This window comes from Osmerus eperlanus, chromosome 25 (genome assembly GCF_963692335.1).
Source record: "Osmerus eperlanus chromosome 25, fOsmEpe2.1, whole genome shotgun sequence".
Taxonomy (NCBI): domain Eukaryota; kingdom Metazoa; phylum Chordata; class Actinopteri; order Osmeriformes; family Osmeridae; genus Osmerus; species Osmerus eperlanus.
The window spans coordinates 7,027,650-7,049,912 of record NC_085042.1 but is presented as its reverse complement, the minus strand read 5'-3'; the positions used below and the strand labels follow the sequence as shown (position 1 = coordinate 7,049,912).

The window sequence follows — 22,263 nt, the reverse complement described above, 5'->3', positions numbered from 1 at the left end:
GAAACTCCTCAGCTCAGGGAGCTTCTTTACTGCCTCTCTCTGGTGTCCTGGGGTACTGCACGCTACTATGGGAAAACGATTGCTGTTTTAAAAGGAACGTGTGAGTATTTAAATCAGCGTACTTGAAATATACAGAATGTTCAATCTGCAGTTTCTTTCTAGTCGCCATCAACTACTACTACATCCTATCGAAACAAAATCTTGATTATAAACTTGTTGGTCCCACTAAAAATAATTGCTGCGAAGAACAAGATGACTTGACTTGTCATCCAGGATTTGTGGATTGTGGTGAGAGCACAGTTGGTCTGAGCTAGCCATCCGCTACATTCTTTGCATTCTACTTGAAGTTAAGTGAAGAGATTAGCGGTTGCATTCGTTCAAACACTGATGGTTAATATTATAGCTTGGACTGACTGAGTGGCATCGCTCTTGCTGAGCAAAAACAGAGCTCTGTTTACTACCAAGACAGCCCTCAAGAACAAAGCATTTACAAAGAATTCTCAGAAAGGTCCAGTCATTTATTAAAAGATTTAACAGATATAAAACATTGAGTGCAATGTGATTTCACCTCATTTAGTAACTTTTGTGTTTGCTTTGTTTGTGTGCTTGCTGCATTGTGTGGTCACTGGAAAAGGTCATGTGACCTATGAGGATCCATTCAGACCCTGCCCGTTGTCATTGGCCTTAACGGGAAGGGAGACGTCTCGGGTTCGATTTCTCACCGACTTCAGGAAGCACATGATGCCCGAGCCTCCGGTCCCCCTGTCCTCCAGCACGGTGGGCGCCCTGCTGACCGTGTCCCCCGCGGAGCTCTTCCCCTGGGTGCGGAGCTGGCGCGCGCGTGCGGCGGGCACCGTGATGTAGCGGCTCACCACGTTGATGTGGTAGCTGCGCATGGCCAGCAGGTTGGCCACGCACAGCTGGAAGGCCCGGGTCAGGGGCTCGCTGGCCTGCTCCTGGACGAAGGTTCGCAGCGGGGGCTGCCGCGAGATGTCCCGGATGAAACGCTTGTGGGCGGGGGGCATGTAGTCCCTCATGCGGGTCAGAAAGGCACCTACGTACGGGATACGGGATATGTGAGCATGCCCTTCCCTCTACATTATTCCCGGATCTGTCACACTAACATGATTGACTGGGGTCTCCTACCACTCTGTGGCTCATGTTGGACCCCCAGTAGCTGGTCGAAGCAGTGTAGCAGACTGCTCTGGGCAGCACTTCCTCCTGAAAACTCCAAGGGCTCTTCCTGAACTCCTTCATACACCAGGCCCTCTGGCATGGACGGGTTGTCTTTCCACCTGACCACACACACACACACACGTTTACTTGTTTAACATGAAACATGTTATGTTATCATTGCTTTAGAGAGCAGTTGTTCACCTACCCCGACAAATAGATCCTCACGATTCCATAGAACACTGATGGATCCACATACACTGGAAACAACAGCAGAGACACACTTTCCCAGTATGAGAATATGCACAAACCCGACACAAACAGCCAAATATATTCTTAGAGGAGAGCAGAGAGGTTTGGAACAAATGTGGAACATGTGACTCTGGTTAGTGCTCTGTGGCACAGTGGTGTGGGTTTAGGCCATGTGGTTCTTTGTACCATGCATCAGTTTGAGTTTGTCTGTCATGTCTTTGATGCCCTGGCTGATGTCCTCGAGGGCTCTGGTCACAGTCTTGACATCACCATCCCGAACCCCATTAATCACAACAGGGATGCTCTGAAAGGCAGAATAAGACATGCTGCCACCCACAAGATCCACCATGGTGTTCCTCGGCCGTGCCTCATCCACAACAAAGTGTTTTAAACAGACTTTACCGTGAGCGCAGGGACTGCAGCTTTCTCCACCAGCAGGGTGACGAGAAAAAAGCCCCGCACGCTATCACCCCCGGGCAGGGAGAGCAGCAGTTCCAGGTTGCTACCAGGGAGGGGAAAAAAACATGGTCAACATGGCTGACTTCCCAACATCCTCATCAACAACACAAAGCTGTCTGAGTGCATTTGGGATGACGTTCCAACAGTTCCATCACAGTGTGGAAACACTACCAGAGACAACCAACAAATGCATCTTCTTTATAAGATACCTACTCCATGTCGAATGGTCTGAAGCGGGAAGTGACGAGGCAGAACATGAAAAAAAGAAACATGGAAAAAGGTCCTTAGTAGATGCATTTAGAACAGAATAGACAAGAAGTCTAGTGCAGGGCGACCCAACCCTGTTCCTGGAGAACAGCACCCTGTAGATGTCTGGTCCAATTCTAATGCACTGCATCTGATACTAATAACGATCTCACTGCTGATAAGCTGAATCAGGTTTGTTACAACTGAGGTTCAGATGAAAACCTACTGGAGGGTGGCCTACCAGGAAGTGACCTCACAGGAAGAGGGTTGGACTTCCTGGACTAGTGTCCATACCCATCTGGGTCCCTCTTCCTCCAGTTAGCCAGCACTGCGTCTGCATGGGTAAGGATGGGGGGCAGCCCTAGGCGCTGGGACACCTCCCAGTATGGAACAGCCAGGTTCCGAGGAAGCATCTAATGAGGGTATCCATGTGACATAGTGGTGATCAGCACTCATTTTGAACCGATTCCAAGTTTTCAAAGACAAAAGGTAAGCCTGAAACACTGAAGGGCATTTTGTAAAGGGACGGATGGTAACCTTGACAGTGTCGTTCTCTCCCTCTTGCCATATGTAGCCCATCGTCATGATGCTGAGGGCCAAGTGGGCCATGCGAAGTTCTCTGTGGCTCTCCAGGAACGCAGGGTTCAACATGGGCATCTGGGAGGCAAATTACACACACAGTCTGACTGACACATGCATGAAACCCACACGTGTTGTGTAGCAGTGCACTTAGAACTTAGAATTCCCTGATCGTTCTTAGAACATTAATTCTGAAGACACATTCAGGTCACATCCGCTTCTTATGTTCTAAAAATTCAAGCACGTGGAACCAAAGCAGGCTGGTTTTACTGCAAGTCAAAACGGGGGTTAGGGTACCTGGAGAATTCTGGAGCGCAACATGTGAGAGTCTATTAGTTCCGTGACATGTTGAGCTATTTCCATCCATGGTTGATAGTAGGGAGGTACCTCTGTCTTTGGGGGAGGATGATAAGAAGATAAGTATGAAATCCCAAAACAAGTAACTTACGTTACGTATATGGTTGAGTAATTGATGAGTAGTTGAATAGTTGAGTAGTTGATCATAACATCAATCTCACTTGAGGATAGAGGATAACAGGTTTGCTGAACTGGCGAAAACATAAGTTACGCCAGTTTAACATTCCTTCTCTACCTTGCCTGGAGTAAATAACAAATCTCCTTCAAGGAGTTCTAAACTTTAAAGACGTAAAATCGTAAAACAGTCAAGTTCAAGTAGCTGCCACAGTCACACTGAGCATGCCGTCCATAGGCCTAACTGTCAGAAACCCCAACCCAGTCTGTCAGCCTCAGTTATTGGTCAAAGTGTACTGATTTCACATGCAAAGACTTTCTTTGAATTCTAAACTCTTTAAGAAATTTCTCACCGCAGTCAACACTACTTACATTCAACCAACAGTAAAAAACAAGAATGAAATTCACACCAGAGCAAGTTTAACAAGCAAAAGTAACCTGTGTTGTACAATACCATAAACATATTTACATACCAAAGGTTCAGGGAGGATGAATCCTAACTCTGCTGAGATGTGGTAAGCCTCCAGAGAGAGTCTCTCTGAGTCTGGACTAGTAGTGGCCATTGGGACTGTTAATGGAACCTTATGAGCGCCCCACATCCCTCAAGCTCTTTGAGTCAATAAACAAACGAGCAAACAGAAACTGCCTGGACCCTAGCACAGAGTCCAGACTAAACCACTGTCAACGAAGCTTTTGTTACACAATTGTATTAGACCTTTAGACACTGTTTGATGTTATACAAACCCATGTCTCATGGTTATGAGTGCATACTAAGGCAGGATCAAGGAGCACATCATTTATTTAGCATTCTGTCTCTTTAACGTTGTCTTGTAATGGTGACAAGAAAAAAAGGTTATCCTTTATATAACTATCCTAACATTTACAAATAACTCATTTGTACATTTAAATGGTCCCTTGTGGATTACTCTATGTGATCTGGGTAACACTTCAGATCCAAGTGCTTGTAATAAGCATATGTACTAGGGCCCTTTTAAGATGCTTATTAACAATACTATGTTAGACTAGTACAAATACAAAAGCTTGAAAAGGATTGTCATTATAAAGTCCTATAAAAACGTTTCACAGGGAAGCAAGTCAGTGTAGCAGCCTCATCTAGTGGATCAGACCATACATTACATTTACATTTAGCAGACGCTCTTATCCAGAGCGACTTACAGTAAGTACAGGGACATTCCCCCCGAGGCAAGTTGGGTGAAGTGCCTTGCCCAAGGACACAACATCATTTGGTTGGCATAGCCGGGAATTGAACTAGCAACCTTCTGATTACTAGCCCGATTCCCTAACCACTCAGCCATCTGACTCCCATCTGGCTCCCATTACAGGTACATCCATGTACTCAGCTAGCCTGGTTAAACAGTTTTGAAAGGGAAATATTTACGACTTGATGGAAATGCAGGTTTATACTATGTTTTTGAACATGTCAAATTAAATCTCCAACAAGGCAGTAGACTATTACAGTTCTTTCTCAAAGTCAATTCAGAAGGTGAAATGGTGACTGGATCCCAAACAAATAAAAATGGAAATACTGAACAAATAAAAATACTGAAACATAATGTGTATGTGAATGTGCTGTGTGTGTATGTGCGTGCAAGAGAGAGAGACAGAGGCAGAGAGAGACAGAGACAGAGAGACAGAGACAGAGAGAGAGGGAGAGAGAGAGAGAGAGAGAGAGAGAGAGAGAGAGAGAGAGAGAGAACATTTCAACTCCAGATTTCCAAAAACTTCGAATTAGGCTAAATGACAATCTGATTAAATCTGTAGCCTACTTGTAGATCCAAATAATTAGACCACTAGGATAACTATCCTAGTTATTTGTCTTGTGAATTCTAAGATACAGCTGTAAAATAGGTTTGTATGAATAATGAATGAACTGAAGTTAGTGCGCGTGCCTCTATTATTAGTTACGTAGACTGTAACAGGAGGTGGTTCTTCGGCGCTGGGTGGACGTGGCCGTTCTGCGAAGGACCGAGCCTGGCGAACAGTGTTCGCTGCAAACGTTGCGATTATGTTGGACGCACTCGTCATAAATAGAAGACACAATTTGTGGTAATTGCGGACGACAGCCTGCATTAAAGACGGGTAACCTTGCTGCGAAGATGAAGGTAAATTCAAGCTGCCGTCAGGTGCAAGCCGCATCCGATGGAGATCTTTCCCTCTCGGTCTCAAACGTCGGTCAATCCGATTCACCACTTCCCTATGTTGCGGTAAGGAGACACGATTACTGTACTTTAGCAAAATGCGTATGCATTTAAAATGAAAATCCTGCCAGTCCATTACATGTCATTTAAACCACACACTGAGTGTTACATAACATGTCGCCAGAAGCAGTAGCCTAGCTCTGAATTACCAGTAAACTGGCTCGGTAGCCTAAAAAGATTGATGTTTATTAGCTCAGTTTATACTACTGGATTCAGTACAGTTATGGGGCCTGCAAACAATAATATAAGCATCTGGCCTTTCAGACATCACATCCTAACGTTCTGCAATTGCATGACGTTGATTATGCTACCTTTGCAAACTCGCGCAAGAGGTTTCGCTAACTCATGGCTCGTGGGTCATTGCATCATAAAACAATCGTGTGGAATTGATAGCCTAGCTTGGAAGTTTAAATTTCTAATATCTTAATGCATTATGGATAAACTGGATTACAAACAGCAAGCCGCGGAAACACAACTGCATAGAGGAGGTGCTTTCGTCTATTTTTTTTTAACAATTTATCACGAGACTGCCCTTCTTGACGGGTTAACCTCACCGCAACCAAACGTTGTTTTTGTCCAGAGTTGATGTAACGTAAGTTGGTTACCTGAACTCATCGTTTTATAAGGGGAAATTCATCTACCTTTATACAGTGTTTAGTAAAAGGCTACTGCCGAGGCTGCCTTTGCAGCTGTATGCAAAGATTGTCCTTTCATTTTGAAGAGCCTATTTATGAATACTCAATTGACTGCTGGCAGTAGACTACACTGAAATGAACCAGTAATCACACATCAGAAACAGATATACAGTTAGGGTCTACAACAAGAGGTATAATTGCCACAGTCTGCTTTAACGAAGTTGCTTTGAACAGGTTGATCTGCACAATAATCTGCACAAATAATTTGATGAGTGAAGAAATTGCAACCTCAGCACCTTAGGTTGCAACCTTAACAGTTGCGTAAGGTTGACATTTGTGAAGGGCATAGCAGACAAATACAGGATTGGTAGCAAAAGCACAAGCATCATTTTATGACCAGGTGATGAAAGTAGCTTTTGACATAAACATAACTGTGTGCAATTTTATGTGCTGCTGACATGCTGTTTTATGTGCAGGTTGTATTTTGCCTGATTTAGATGTAGGCCATGCATGCACCGGCGTGAACACATTCTACTTTTAAACCCTGTCCCTGGGTGCCTGCCCTCCCTTTAAACATTTTCTTTTAACAAGTAGTGACAGGGATCTTCTGAACTGGCACAGGCAGATGCTTTTGGGAGCAGGTCACATGACCTGCCATTGATAGCACTGCAGACAGTGTGAGCAATGCAGATGTGAGACTGAGGGGCCCCTCTGGATCCCTTCCATCTGTAAGTTCAGGTGAATCGTTTAGGTGTGAGGTCATGGCTTATTGATGTTTTGACAAGTACCTTTTGGACACCTCTAAGTAGCTGACTCTCCTTAGTTACCTGGTGCTGTGTTAGACTCTGCTTTTGTGCTCCCTGACAGGTCCCAGTTGATGGATTCTGACATGGACTATGAAAGGCCAAATGTTGAGACTATAAAGTGCGTGGTCGTCGGGGACAACGCGGTGGGAAAGACGCGCCTTATCTGCGCCCGGGCATGTAACGCCACGCTCACTCAGTACCAGCTGCTCGCCACACACGTTCCCACTGTCTGGGCCATAGATCAGTACAGGGTTTGCCAGGAGGTGAGTGGGGCAGTGCCGCATTTACCATTTTTAGATCCAGTTCTCTGCGACATGTAGCAGACTGTTTTTAAGGCTCGGCCTCTTTCTTTCGATCAGGTTCTGGAACGTTCCAGGGATGTGGTGGACGAGGTCAGCGTGTCGCTGCGCCTCTGGGACACTTTCGGGGACCACCACAAGGATCGGCGTTTTGCCTACGGCAGGTGCGATCTGCGTGAAGCTGTGTGTCGTTCTACTGAGTAAACGGCGTCGGTGTGTGTGTGTGTACTGTAGTCCTCTCTATCCCCGCCTCCCCTCAGGTCTGATGTGGTGGTGCTGTGTTTCTCCATCGCCAACCCAAACTCCCTGTACCACGTGAAGACCATGTGGTACCCTGAGATCAAGCACTTCTGCCCCCGTGCTCCGGTCATCCTGGTGGGCTGTCAGCTGGACCTGCGCTATGCTGACCTGGAGGCCGTCAACAGGGCCCGGAGGCCATTGGCGAGGTGTGTTTTTATTGAAGATTCATCACGTTTTCCCCCATTTACTTTCTGCTTGCTCTGCCTGTGGAAACTATCTGAAATCAATGCCGTGGATTTTGTTCGCATTTCTTTCAGACCCATTAAATCCAACGAGATCCTGCCTCCAGAGAAAGGCAGGGAGGTTGCTAAGGAACTGGGAGTGCCATATTATGAGACCAGTGTTGTGGCACAGTTCGGAGTCAAGGATGTCTTTGACAACGCCATCCGTGCAGCCCTGATCTCACGACGTCACTTGCAGTTTTGGAAGTCCCACCTGCGCAACGTTCAGAGACCCCTCCTCCAGGCCCCCTTCCTGCCACCCAAACCCCCCCCACCCATAATCACAGTGCCCCCTCCCCCGACCACCACCGACGAGCACCCGGGCCGCCTTCTGGAAGACTCGTTGTGTGCTGACGTAATCTTAGTCCTACAGGAGAGACAGAAGATCTTCGCCCACAAGATTTATTTAGCCACGTCCTCCTCCAAGTTCTACGACCTCTTCATCATGGACACGCGACCCGAGGAGGCCGAGAGACCCCCCCGGCCGGCCCCTCTCTCCGGACGCGAGCTGCTGATGCGCGCCGCCAGCTTCGACGTGTGCGAGAGCAGCGCCGAGGGCGGCAGGGCCAACCTGCGAGCCTGCACCAGCGACGGCACCCTGAGGGACTCGGAAGGTCGAGGCCGGCTGCTGTCGTCCTGGAGCAGGGCCTTTGTCAGCATCCAGGAGGAAGTGGTGGACGACCCAGTGACTTACAGCCCCAGACCCATGACCGTGGTGCACATGGACCAGTCCATGCAGCTGGGGCCTTTCAGGGCTGTGCTGCGCTACCTGTACACGGGTCAGCTGGACGAGCACGAGAAGGAGCTGATGCACATTGCGCACATCGCCGAGCTGCTGGAAGTGTTCGACCTGCGGATGATGGTGGCCAACATTCTCAACAACGAAGCGTTCATGAACCAGGAAATCACCAAAGCCTTTCATGTCCGCCGCACCAACCGAGTTAAAGAATGCCTAGCCAAAGGAACCTTTTCCGGTGAGAGGACTTGACTTTGTGTCTCCTTGAAGGATTAAAAGCAGAAGGATCATTGGAGAAAGGAAAATACAATCAAAGAGAACTCATTTATCTTTTGTATTTGTTATAGATGTTGTGTTTAAGCTGGATGACGGAACGATTATGGCCCATAAACCCTTGCTTATCTCCAGCTGTGACTGGATGGCAGCCATGTTTGGAGGACCATTTGTGGAGAGTTGCACCAAAGAGGTAAATTCATCCTCTTAATTTGTCTAAACTGGTCTTTAGTAATGTAACAAAATGTTTGGACATTAGCTGACATGTTTGTCCAAAGCGTCGTACAGGGGGAATCTGAACCCGGGTCTTCTTTATCTGCAGTCAAAAGCTCTGCCACGGAGCTAAACCCATCTCCAACCCATCCTTTACAGCTTGAAGGCAAACAGAACCCCATATAAAACCATGGGATGTCTTGCTGCATTGCGCCTTGTCTGTGTTCTGTGCCGTAGGTGTTGTTTCCCAATACGACGCGCAGCTGCATGAGGGCCGTGCTGGAATACCTGTACACCGGACGCTTCTGTTCCCGGGCAGACCTGGACGCCATGGAACTCATTGTTCTGGCCAACCGGCTGTGTCTCCCGCACCTCGTTGCCCTGACCGGTAAGTGTCCCCTTCCACTCCTGTCAGCTTGTTTAGATATTGAACCGGTTGACATTATTGAAGTGTTTATCAGGTTCAGGTTACTGTGTTTGTACCCGATAGGTAGATTTTGTTTGCGAGACAAGGCCTCCATCTCGTACAAACAGTTTAGAGACACAGTCAGGCAACACAAACAGACATTATTAAAGTATCATTTTCCAATCATCACTAAACCACTAAAACAAAGAACAAATAGATAGAAAGAATCATTGTTGCTTCGGTATCGTCTGTGCAGTGTTGTTTATCTGAGTTCATTGACGAGTATTATGTACATACTGTATGTACATTCACCCGAATGTAGATAAATAGCTGATGAATAGGACCCCTTTGTTGTAGAACTCTATACAGTGACAGTGCTGATGGAGACTGCCATGATGGGGGCTGATATTGATGGAGATGTCTTACTGTATCTGGAGATGGCCCAGGTAAAACGAAGCTGGATGCAATCCATTGTTCTGCGTTAATGCGTTTTTGATGCCGAGTCACATTTTCTGGACCCATGACGAGAAAGCTCCGAGATAATAATGGACTCACGGCTTTAATGCACCCTTCTTGTGATACTGTTCTTTACCGTATCTGTCATTAAGTGATTTATATCCTGTGTCTGGCAGTTCCACTGTGCTCAGCAACTCACTGGCTGGTGCCTCCACCATATCTGCACCAACTACAACAGTGTCTGCCGCAAGTTTCCCAGAGACATGAAGGCCAAGTCCCCAGGTAATGCAAGAACCGCATTAAAGGGCCGGTGACTCAATTTAGACGCAAGCCTTTTGTGTTTTGTGCAATGCTAACTTTTCCTGCGCTAATGCTTACATCAGTGGCCCTACAGGTTTCATTTGCTTCACTGCCTTTTTCATTTTACTGGGGTTTCACACAAGTTAGCAATGTCTCTTGCAGAGAACCAGGAATACTTTGAGAAGCATCGCTGGCCACCAGTATGGTACCTGAAGGAGGACGACCACTACCAGAGGACACGCAAGGAGCGGGATAAGGAAGACTACTTGTATCAGCGCAGACAGTGTAAACGCAAGTGGCTGTTCTGGAACCTTCCTTCATCTCCTTCTTCAAACTCTCCATCTGGTTCCTCGGCTGTCATCTGATTGGTCCTCCGGGTGTAGGCCAGGGCCTCTAGGGACCAATGGCAAAGAAGGGTTGTAAACACAAGATCAGCAAATTTGGTTGTAGGCCAAATGGATTGATCTGCGCTCTGTAGATTTGTAGGGTGAGTTAAGTCTAACAATTAAGAAATATTTCACACTTCTTGCTAGCGCATTAATTGGAAAGCAAGGACCACTAGACTCGGACTTCAAAGATCAGTAAAAAACAGTAGTGCTCTTTGTGTTCTCACTGAGGTTAAATGAGTAGGCTTTGTGACATCTCCCATCTAATCATTGCTTAACTTGAATTAACAACCAAGTGTTGCTTATCAGCTGCACCAGACAAACACCCAATAACCAGCGCACTCAGTCTCAGTGATGTAGAACACTCTACTCATAAGTGTTGTACAATCTATAAAACTACAGAATATATATAGTACAATTGATCTATACCTTCAACAAGAAATACAAGCTACCAAATAGCTATGTTTCTGCAGTTAATTGTTTTTTTTATCATAGAATAAAACCACTCTGATTATAGAAGGTCTAGTAAGACCTGTTCTCTTTTGTACAGTTGTATATTTGAATGTTTGCGTTTACAACAGCTGAGGTTGTTTTCAGTGAGTATCTACATTTATGTTGTGTTCTCTTTGGGATGTGTGGCTGGCTGTCACAAAAAGGGCTTTATCTTCAGTTCCAGACCTATTATCTTCTTGCAAGACAAAATTGAATCTAATTACGGGAAATATCTGTTTCAGTTCAAGTTCAAAATGCTGGCTTGAACAGAAATGCCAGCCTGTATAGTATATATGGAATGTTAAACTTTGGAAGCATCTGGAATGTTGGAATATTGACTTGCTTTGTACTGTCAAGTTGTCCTTAAAATCTCAATTGTATAGATCAGATCGAAGAATTTCTTATATCATTATGGTGAATGCTTCAACTTGGCCACTGATATGAATAGCAAGACATTCATGTCCAGGGCACACCTATCACTAATCGAACACAGCCCGTTATATATGTTTGATGATATTCTGTGTGATTGTCGCATGACCTGGGGAGAACTGTGTCTTGGACCTGACCTTTGACCAAGCCATGGCTGTTAAAGGACTCCTCTCAACATAGAATAATCTGATGTAATAATGATTATGTATTCATTTGGTAGATGCTTTTATCTAAAGCAAAATGCAGGGGTAATTTGAACCAGGGACATATTGGTGTGCTGTCAAATCTTCTCAGAATATATTTGAAGTGCATTAGATCTGTCTTTCAACTGTAGTTATATAGATTTAAACCCATGGTGCTCATTGAATCATTAGAGTATTTATATAATTACTTAAGACAGGATATTAAGCTAATTAACAAACATAGCTAAACTCTAACATAAATGTTACCTCAGAGTACAATTACACAGAAGTACACTATGTGCCACTAAAGGTGGGACTTGATAGAAATAGACTTGCAGAGAAGTAGTTGAATATGTTTTGAACTGCTCTGTAGTTTCATACTACAAATTATCAGAGAAATCCCACAAGGCAAAATGCTATGTGGGCATCTTAATGCATAGGGAGATTATTTAGATGGCATTTTCCTTGATGAGGTGTGCTATAGAACACCCTGTAAGATTATGAACACACTTGAATGCATTTGCTTGTGGTTAAAAAAAAAGTTAAAATTGCTTTTAGGATACTTTGCAAAAAGGCTGTCTAAAATAGAATAGACGGGAATGGGACAGAATAGAATTAAGATGTATTTTTTTTATTTATAAAGCAGACCATGAAGAAGTCCATACAAGGACCTTTAACTTAACGTAACCGTGACTACAATGCAGAAGAGAATGCCTGTAAGGAGATGTGAGCCTTACCTGCTTATTAGACTGCATGAACAAGACTCTTAAGTCTTGTTAGTAACAAGACTCTTAAGTCTTAAAGTGAATTATACCATGTACACTATTAAGATTAAAAGGAAAGGACTAGTATGGACAGTGTTTATAGACAGTGTTTATATGTGTAAAGTGTAACATGAAATGATACATTACTTAACATTGCCTACTTTCAAAATCCATTAGCAGTTCACTTTTAAATATAATGTACTGTATGTAAAAACATTGTTTTGTAGTGAATGTTTATTTCTGAATGTTTGTCTTGACAAGGGATCTAAATTTCCTATCACTCTTGGGTGGTCTCCTTAAAGTTCATCATAAAAAATCTAAACACTATTTTGCTGTCCTATCTGTATATTTCCCACATTATGTAATTAAATCTTATGTTTGGAATTTGAACATTTTGAACAATACTGTATGATTAGCCTAACTGATATTCACTCGTGAAAATTATATCCACAAATCTGTTACATTATGGAAAAACACCAATTTTGTGAGACCCCCAAACTAGAACCCTGGTCATGGCAAATTATGATGCAAAACTATCAAGGTGTTTGTTTTGTGGGAAAACGTTTCTCTATTAGTAATTATTCCAAAATGCCAATTAATTTGTAAATTCGGTATTATTGTTTTAATCTATACTCAATAGAATGTATAGACAGTTTGACCTCAGCAGTTTAATTTCAATTTTTCTTTTTGTAGATTACGATGATGTATTCCACGTGACAATCTTTTACCTTCTATGAATTCATATTTAAGTTAAAATTGCAGATGTACCCTCCTCTACTGATGCGCTGCGTCAAGAGACACCTCATGCCTTAATGTGTGTGACACTGAATGTAAATATTGTGACTGGTCCCGAGTTTGTGTAGCCTATAGCCTATGATGTACCAGCATCATGGTACTGTATGTTGTGTTCTTTAGTGTATCCTAGGCTACATATTCCTACATATCTCAGCTTGAAGTTAGTGTGAACACTGGGGATCGTAAGAGTGCGCTTTGTTTGTTAGCTTGAACTGTGATTAAATATTTTGTCCGTTTTCTCATGTCGTTAAAGCTCAAATTTGAGAAATTACACATTTTACAATCAGTTTGGAACCCCCCCCCCTACATTAAATTAAAGCAGGGATTAATTCAAAATTCATTAGCTTCACATTAAATGTTATCATTTCAGTGGATGGCTTGTGGACATTAAACATTGATTAGAATCAAAATAATTGATCATAGGCAATTGTTTATGTCAGTTGGAAGGAAAGCATGCATTGGCACGTCAGCATCTATGCTGGCTTGATCTTGGGATGTTTACACATTATGTAGCCTGATTCATTTGCAGTAGCCTTATACGGCTGCTCATGTTTGGATTTATATTACAGGCTAGAAAAATAATATGCTCTTAAGAGACCCCTTCCATGTGTCTGGGTGCTAATTTTACCGCTGCAAAGCACAAACCAAAGGGAGCTTATAGCATTCAACATAGGCCTATATATATCGATATTCTGCAGAGTAAATTGCATAGTTTAAGATGCATTGTATTTAAATGGCTGGTTTTAAAACTTGAATGTTTTCTCAGTGTTAAAAGCCTTGCCGACATTTTCCCTCGTCAACAGGTAGCCTATAGTTGTTGTTGAAGTATGTCTGTATTGTTTGAGAGCAGTAAATATGGATTTCTGTAGCATGTGTTCTTGCAATTTGTAAATAATGTTTATTTAATAATAAAGTAGCACACTTTCAACCTTGTACGTAACCATTTCTGTATTATTCGTCAAATGGGAAATTGTCCAAGTAATCTTGACACATTTAGTAAGCAACTGTTACCGCGAGAATTGCACTTGCTTGTAAACTACGCTGTCATCTACGACACCACTCTGCAACGTCGACATTCATTTTCACGGCCTTTTCTATCATACTCCGAAGATATATTTAAATTGGTTTCTCAATACTATCCGGTATCGTAGACGTATTGCATTTTCCGTAACGGAAGGTAGGATATCAGCTGTATATGGCTATAACTGGACCAGCATACTGGCTTTATCCAGGACTAATATTCAGTCAACAATTAGGCTACTGACTTATCAGACATTTTTGTAGGTCTAGTGCCTCCACTCACAGTATATAAGGAACAAGCAGAATTTAACTATTAATTATGACTGGGACAGTATAATACTGGCCAAAAGCAGGCTGTTGGTTGGTAACCAAATACCACCAGTGCTATTTTAAACCTACACATTTCCTGCATCTTCCACACGGTGGCAGTATAGAATATGGTATATGCTGTCAATCGTCAATCAGCATTGTCTACAAATGTCTGGTGTTAGTATATAGCCTGTCACCCAAGACCTACATTTTCTCAAACAGATTTAACAAGTGGGCTGAAATAGTAAAACTGAAACTAAATGCCTTGAATCTGCTCACTCACGTCTCCTAACAGCGTTGTTGTTTTAGGCCATGATGCTGGGGCCCAAACTGTTAGCATTTTCTGCTGCCCTTTTGGGGTGCCCTTTTGGGGTGCATCAGATCACAAGGGGCACTTCTGAATCCGACTTTAAACCATTGAGCCGGTCTGATGCCTCTTTCTGCAAGTAAGTATCTAGACTTCTGCAGTACGTACTAAGCCATATGGACATAAGACTATGGGCTCTAATAACATTGACTTTGTAACAAACTCTGCTTTTATAGCGGTGGATTGCAAGTGAGCTATCCAGACCTGGACATCAGCAAGTGCCTTGTTATTTCCAGAGAAAATCAACTCAGAGAGAAGATCAGTCAAGAGTGGGGTGCTCCTCGGGTCCGTCTTAATACAGTTGACAAGGTATACTGTTCTTAATCTGTCTAGAAAGTGCAGTACATGAAATGATCTATAGCCTATAGTGAAGATTGTCTTAATAGTTAGTCATTATGGTAATGAACAAACCAACCCAAGTGCATTCACGTAGCATAATTTCCAAACCTGTTTGAGGATCACTGATTTATTTCTTGTGTGCACATTGTCAATGCTGCAGTAGCCTAGGGTCACCAGAGGGTGGCACAAGAACCCCATGTTATTTTTTCAAAGCTGTTCTTTCCCTGCTGTAAATAGTGGACCTAAATGATTATTCAAAACTGCCCAGACATATTTTAGAAATATGATTGTAGTTTAAAGATTATAGTATTATAAGCATGCATAAAATGAACAAATATATTCCATGTTTCTCATCTGCATATTGGCAATGCTAGAATGAAACCATAAAATATACTGTATACCGTACATCTTCAAATTACAAACAGGAGACAAAACAAAGCACGAAGGATTAGATTTGAGAGAGTTTAAGAGAGATTAAAATGATTCATGATTCAAGCGAGTCTTAATAAAATAATCTTCCCATCTAAGAAGAGATACGACTTAATAGGGCGTTTTATTTTACCATTATTTTCAAAATACAAGTAATTGAAAATTCCTATTACAATTTTATTAGTATTGTAGGGCTATTATATTCAAATATGTAGAATATTTGGATTGAAGTAAATCTGAAAAAACATTTACAGTTGGGCACCCCGGGTAGAATTGAAAAAAGAAACGGAATCATCCTGGACAAAATGTTATGTCTTTAAAATGAAAACTTAAATTGAAAGCCACCTCAATTTAGAAGGTATTTTATAAATTCCAGACCTAAGCAGTCTAGCTTGATCATGATCTATTGCCCTTCTGTTCCCCAAACTCCAATTGATGTATGGTCGTATTATCAGTAACGCTGTCTTACATGATTCTCTTTTATTGCCTGAATCAGTGGCAGACAGCAAAACAGATTACATTTTAGATCAAATCAATACAAACTTTATTTACTGGGCTTTGAAATGTAATGCCTGGTTTCCCTGACACTTTTCACATGCACATACTCAGTAAGCCAGGTCTCTGGGATGTGATAGACTATAGTCTAGGATACAATAGAAACTGTGCACGTGTGCGTTTGTGTGTATGTGTGTGTGTGTGGTGGATCTGCCTCAGTTTGATCCATGCTTGCTGTGTGTTCCTGTCTGCCACTCTGCCCGGTGCCACAGCGACGCAGTCGTGGTCATTCGGAGTTTCCCCACTGTGACACCCACTTCAATTCTGCTTCTGGAACGCCTGCGTGGAATTCTAACGAGGCGAAGTGGGCAGAGTTCCAACAAGCCCACCTCTAAATAGCCTCTTATTACCCGAAACAAAAGCAAAGGGCCACAGAAAGAACGCCTCATGTAAGCTTCACAGTACTAGTTCACGACAGGACTTACTTTCCTCTTTAGCGGGGCCAGTGTGTTGTTATAAAGCACTTGGATGCCCTAATTGCACCATAAGCATCTATAATGGGATGTAGAGTGCTAACGACTAGGAGGAGATATGCTTGTGGTTATTGAATTTCTACATGACTTTGTCACTGATGGTAGAAACCCCTCTTGTTGTTTTTAAAGTGAAAATTACATCACAACTCCAGTCTCAGGGGGAAATATATAAATACCACTGAGGGGAGGTCATAGGTCACTACGGACCATTATAAGCAAGATTGCGAAGGAGTGTTCTTGTGATACTGGATGGCGATGGCGAACATGCTTCAAGTTCTTCACATGATAAACAGGCCAAGCGCAGTACACAGCTCTTAGTCCTGTGTTGTTGACTTTAACCCCACAGGAGGGTGAGGCTTCCCTTTAGAAAGGCCACAGCAGTGTCCGGACTACACAAAGATACGTGTACCTACTGACAAGGAGCGTGTAAAGTCGGTGGTTGTCAACTTGAAACCAGTTCAAGTATACATTTGACTTCTCTTTAAAAAGCAGTACCACGGGCCACAGGAGTTTTCTTTGCTGAAAATGAAGACAGTTGAGAGGTTGTTTGGTGCCACTGGGAATAGTGTTAAGCAGGGCGGATTACAGAGCCTAGTTTTTGTGGAGACTTTCTTGGGTCTGGTGGACGGTATGAGGTTTTAAACCATTACCGCGATTAGAACTGCCTCACCATGATCTCTTGAGCTTGCTTACTGCTGCTAATAGCTGTTTCCTCTCTATTCCTCTCAATATCTTCTTCTCTCTCTCTTTCTCTGTCTCCCTCTGTGTGAATGATTTTTTACGCTTTGCTAAAACCATGTGGGGGCGTTTAGAGAGGATTTAAGCACGACGACGATCCCCCCCTCCCCCTCCTCCTCCTCCTCCTCTTTTTTTTAAATTTTGTATATGTTTTTTTGGTGGCGAGTCTTGATGTTCTTTTCTGCAAGGTTCTGATGACGACAGGGCAGGGAGACTGGCATTGCCCACGGCAGGCTGCTGTCTCAAAAGCTGCCCACTCTCTCCCCAGCCCTTGGCACGGTGGAGAACGTGAGGGTGGTGGTGGGGGGGGGTTCCTCTCCATCAGACCCCGTCATTCCCAGGAAAGCCTGCCTGTCCACTCGTGAAAGGATTCCTGAAAGGTCTTCCTTTCGGGGGAATGCTGGCGCTGAGCGTCACACCAGAGGCATTCGATGTCCTGTCGAGGCAACAACGCCTCGTCCTGCAGATAGCCGTGGACAGGCGTCCGCTTGAACGGCTGAAGCCGCGCTTCTCTTCACCATCCCAGGCCGTCAGAGGAGACCTGGGGTCTGCCGGGGCAACGTGAGAGGTCTGTCTAATTGTAAATTCAGTGTCATCAGGTGGGTGTTGTTGGCACGTAGGATTACAGGAGCTCATTTAGCCTGGATTCAGCGTTTCTATTTCCCTAGCTAATGTTCCTATTTGTCATAATAACTACCCTGTAAAGCTGACCCATGAACCATTCGGTTCAGTCACTGCCTATTCTTACACAACACGGTGTGAATCACGGGAGCCACTGACGAGTGGGGAATTACTACCAGTGTTACCAGAAGCGCAGGATTGATTATGCATATTCAGTCGAATGGAGAAAAGCAATAAGCCCCATAATCCATGTTTCCACAAAGAGGGGTGATTTACATGTTGTGTGAGGTGTCAGTCGAACACTGTACAGCCTCATATTCTCATAACCAGGGCTGGGTTTAGATGAGGTAGGGGGTCACTAGGTTAGACCCGTAGCTCCGTGTGGAGCCTGTGCTGGGTTGAGCCGAGATGGAGGATCGACTGTAGAGACCCTCGAAGCAGAACATTCACACATCACACACCCCAGCCCCTCTACCTCTCTCTCTCTCTCTCTCTCTCTCTCTCTCTCTCTCTCTCTCTACGACCCAGCCTTGATTGTTGTTCTGCTTTCTTCTTCTTCTGCTCTCTTTCCATCACTCTTCTGCGCTCACCCACTCTGTCGTCGTGACTTTGTCACTCTTTTTGTCACCGCCTGCATCCCTCTCTTCCACTCTCTCTTTCTCGTCTCTCGTTCTGTTTCGGCGGCGGTGCGATAAGGGTGTAGGCAGCGATAGAGCTTCAAGCGGCAGAGAGAGTAAAATACGATTTCAATTAAGCACCAGAACGTATTCTATCGTCATCAATGGAGGATGGGGGGGGGGGGGGCGTCGTGCAGGGAGGAACTGCTGTGTGGAGTCTTGGAGGCCAGAGCTGGAGATGGATGTCTGCCCCCCTGGCTAAAGCTCTGGGGGAGGATTTCGCTGCATGGACCTCCTAGGTGGGACAGCCAGAGGAGACAGACTGTAGGAGCACACTTTGCCCTCATACCGGCAATTACTCCCTTGATTATACTGTATTATGTCATTAACATGGTAACACATTATAATTTTTTTCTTCATATTATAATATTTTATTAAGTTTAGCAGGACAACATGTAATTAGCACACAAAGGAAGTAAATTGGAAATATAAAGACCCTCCAAACCTGTGGTGTCTATGAATAGTGTTCATATGGAGACAGATTCTCAGCCGGTCATATACATTGACTCAAAGTTCTGTTCAAACAGAGATTCATGATCTGCGTTTGCTGCTCCAGATGCTAAAACAAACACGCAAGATTAAAATTCTATTTATGTTAGGCACAGATAGAAACGGTATCTAACGTTTGCCTGAGCCATATTGTAGCACAGACAGCCCAAGTAATCAGCACTTTTCATGTTCAAGGAAAGGTAGCACAATCAGGTTGTAATTTGGCATTATGTTCTCGTGAAATATTGATGAAAACAGTTCACTCGGTAAAGGCTCGAGAGTTGAAATTGGCCTGCAACCTACAGTGCACCATTTCTCCCAGTTAAATGATGATGGTTTGCAGTTAATATTAGATTGAAATCATTGACAAGAAAATCGTGTTCTGGTTTGCTTACTTCACCAGCTGAGAGTCAGCTGGTATCTGCTGCTGTTCGAACTTTCCTCTTGTTTGTAAAGTACATAGATATAGAAAAGAAAGTTTATTTTTTGTGGGCAACTCAGAAATCTTCTTGGATGGATGTTAGGGTAATCATAATATTTTCCACACTCCAACTTCTTATAGACACTAACCCATACACGTAAGACCCATGTAATTGCCTTATTTCTTGTTGTTTATGTTGGACTGTGATGAAGAAGTTGGAGGTAATCACAGAAAGTAAGTTTGTATTCTTAAAGGAAGTCTTGGCTGTGTGTACTGTGTTTTACCCAAAGTTAACGTGGTGGCTCATCTCCGGTCTAGCACATGGCTTAGTTACAGTCCTGTTCAAATCCTCTGATTCACCTTCTTTAGGAACAGCCACAGGGCTTCTTTTAATGCTAACTCTTCATAATGCCATTCCCCAGTCGTCTTGTTGTCTTAACTTTGGAAGGAGACGAGTCCTTAACGCCGTGTTTCAGCAGAGTTGGCGAAGTCTGAGCTTTTTCATAGGGGGAAGCATATTTAGCTTCTGATGCCAATATTGCTTAAAAATAAATAAATGTATAATCACATTGGTTTGTCACCAGAAGTCACCCGCAATAAAACGCAGAGACACATAATGTTAATTTATTTCATTGATCAAAGCCTGATTTCTCTTTCCCAGAGAATGCAGCTGATAAGAGCTAGAAGTGATCACTTCCTGTTCGTTCCTTTGATACCGTCGTTAGGAGCCAGTGACATTGGTATGCAAATGATGAGTTAATCCCTTTACATTACTTTGTTCCGTTTTTCCCTTTCATTTCCACACTCAACCATTTCTAGCACAGCTGCTGTGTGGAAGACAACTGCCAGCTGACAAGAAGATACCATGAGATTCACAATCCCTCACATCCAGGAGAATCAATCAATCCTCTTCTCGAAGACACCTGATCCAATTATGTAATTTGACTGTTTGAGATTAATCTAAGCAATGAACAGAAAACATTATTTTACTTTCATAGTTGAAATCCATTGTGAGAGAAACCATATATAGGTTATAGTGGTTAAAGGTATATTGTGTGTAATGTTGTACAACAGTAAATAGTATACATAACAAGTGTTAATTGACACTTTAAAATACAACATCTAAGACTTTTATTTTCTCAAAGGTGTACATTTCGACTTTGCATATGACACATAGATTTCTCACAGATACTTTTACAAACAGATTACCAGCCTTTATAGAAAACGTTTGATGTTAAGAATTAAGACCACATGTTGGCATATTCAGTATAAGACCAAGAGCCTCGTAGCTGAGATACTCTGTGAGATTGTGACCTGTGTGTCTCGGTTTTTGTTGTCCTAAGGGTTGGTGTTAAAGATAATACGGAAAAAGGTGGGAGGGTCTTACATTCAAGAAGCTTAAAATGCAAAATCTCAAATAAGCCTAATTTTCCTTAGCCAATCACATAGCTTTCGGAGGGTTTTGTGGCGATAGACTCCACTGACTAACAAACCTCCCCTCCCTAAATGAAAACACTTGAGGTTTATGTAGCTTCTCAAAAAATGTATCTAGACATTTATCCAGTTTAATCTTCTTAACATATTAAAGTGATTTGCTTTACCCTGAAGTGGCTGAAGCCAAATCAAGTGCACCCCTCTTAATGCACTAAGACCTGGGAGGCATTGTGGGCCTTCAATCCCTCGGAGAGGTGGGCAGGATTCAACTTTTTCCGAGGTGCAGCTTTGGTCTCTCCTGCACTGTCATTTTTTTGTCTCACTGTTGATACTCCAACTGTTGCACTCATTCAGTATGCTTAAGCACCAGCCTGTGCCAGAACTGCCCACACTGAGGAGTAGAGGTGCTCTGCTCTGCGGTATTTAGCCACACTGAAAGAGCTTTCTCATAATGTAGGTGTTTGCAGAATTCATTGTTTCCCCCCCCCCCTTCCCTGTGAATGTCAGGAGAGGTATGAATAATGAGGCAACTGAACCAGATCCACAATGTTAGCTTGATTTCTCTTGGTGCCAGCTTATGACTGTTCAATAGGTCTGGGCATTTGTGCAAGATGTTCTTAACCTTTTCGCTAGACAGCGGAATGCTCTAGGACGTAATTTTTTGGACAGTCACAATGTGGTCTTTTCAATCTCAGCTCCTCAGACCGGACACTTGGTGTGCCTTGGTCAAACACAACTGAGTCATAATATACTGCGATCTGTTGTGGACCTGCCCCAGGCCTCTCCTTGGCACAGTCCCATCAGCATAAGGGCAGATTTAAACTGAGCGACAGCCTGTACGTTCATATTATGAACCTACTCCTTGTTATCATGTCACCTAATATGAATAATGAAACGTTATGTTGATGTCACTATATGCGAAAAACATTCATCATTATAATTTCCTTGGGAAAGTATGAGGTCAATGTCGGTAAACAAGAACTTCTTTTTTTATTTCAAATTGTTGTTTTGTATGTTGTTGCTAGGAAATGCAATTAATTTGCATTGATTTGTTCCTACTGTGCATCTTTAGAGTGCATAAGGTGCTTTAACTAACACAGCTGTAGATACTGAGAGGAGTGAGTTTAACACAAATGATTACTTATGCATAAAATACCTTATGCATAAGTAAATATAATGTTGTACGTCAAAATGGTCAGTTCTTGCACAGTTTAGGGCCAGAGCTTTTGTCCTCCTGAAATGTCCTTGTTGGTTATTTTCGATGTCTTCGCACACTACAGTAAGAGATCGGTTTGCTTC

The 22,263-nt window shown here is 43.3% G+C and overlaps 3 protein-coding genes across 4 annotated transcripts in view; 2 read left to right on the top strand and 1 right to left on the bottom strand.

Annotated features, from left to right (window-relative positions):
* Positions 1-503: 503 nt before the first annotated feature.
* Positions 504-3,979, bottom strand: ido1 (indoleamine 2,3-dioxygenase 1). Its single transcript, XM_062451479.1, has 10 exons — positions 3,654-3,979; positions 3,007-3,102; positions 2,668-2,787; positions 2,425-2,543; positions 2,098-2,112; positions 1,828-1,927; positions 1,612-1,729; positions 1,382-1,433; positions 1,147-1,295; positions 504-1,054 (listed from the first exon to the last, which is right to left on the bottom strand). Exons 1-10 carry the CDS (start codon positions 3,777-3,779, stop codon positions 645-647), a joined length of 1,305 nt encoding a protein of 434 aa, XP_062307463.1. The 5' UTR covers positions 3,780-3,979; the 3' UTR covers positions 504-644.
* A 1,090-nt stretch (positions 3,980-5,069) lies between these two features.
* LOC134011985 (rho-related BTB domain-containing protein 2-like) lies at positions 5,070-14,022 on the top strand. 2 transcript variants are annotated; one of them, XM_062451571.1, is made up of 10 exons: positions 5,070-5,405; positions 6,902-7,103; positions 7,200-7,303; positions 7,400-7,585; positions 7,697-8,634; positions 8,744-8,862; positions 9,120-9,270; positions 9,646-9,734; positions 9,921-10,026; positions 10,207-14,022. In XM_062451571.1, the coding sequence occupies exons 1-10, from the start codon at positions 5,341-5,343 to the stop codon at positions 10,407-10,409; spliced, it is 2,163 nt and encodes a 720-aa protein (XP_062307555.1). In that variant the 5' UTR covers positions 5,070-5,340; the 3' UTR covers positions 10,410-14,022. The 2 variants fall into 2 exon arrangements, with proteins under 2 accessions (XP_062307555.1, XP_062307556.1); XM_062451572.1 differs by lacking the exon at positions 5,070-5,405 and adding an exon at positions 6,664-6,762.
* Positions 14,023-14,165: 143 nt separating this feature from the next.
* The window catches only part of LOC134012115 (phosphatidylethanolamine-binding protein 4), a 43,324-nt gene continuing 35,226 nt past the window's right edge, over positions 14,166-22,263 (top strand). Inside the window, exons 1-3 of the mRNA XM_062451774.1 lie at positions 14,166-14,269; positions 14,731-14,867; positions 14,965-15,097. Of these exons, the coding sequence (XP_062307758.1) occupies positions 14,734-14,867; positions 14,965-15,097 (267 nt within the window). The 5' untranslated portion in view covers positions 14,166-14,269; positions 14,731-14,733. The remainder of the gene's footprint in view (positions 14,270-14,730; positions 14,868-14,964; positions 15,098-22,263) is intronic.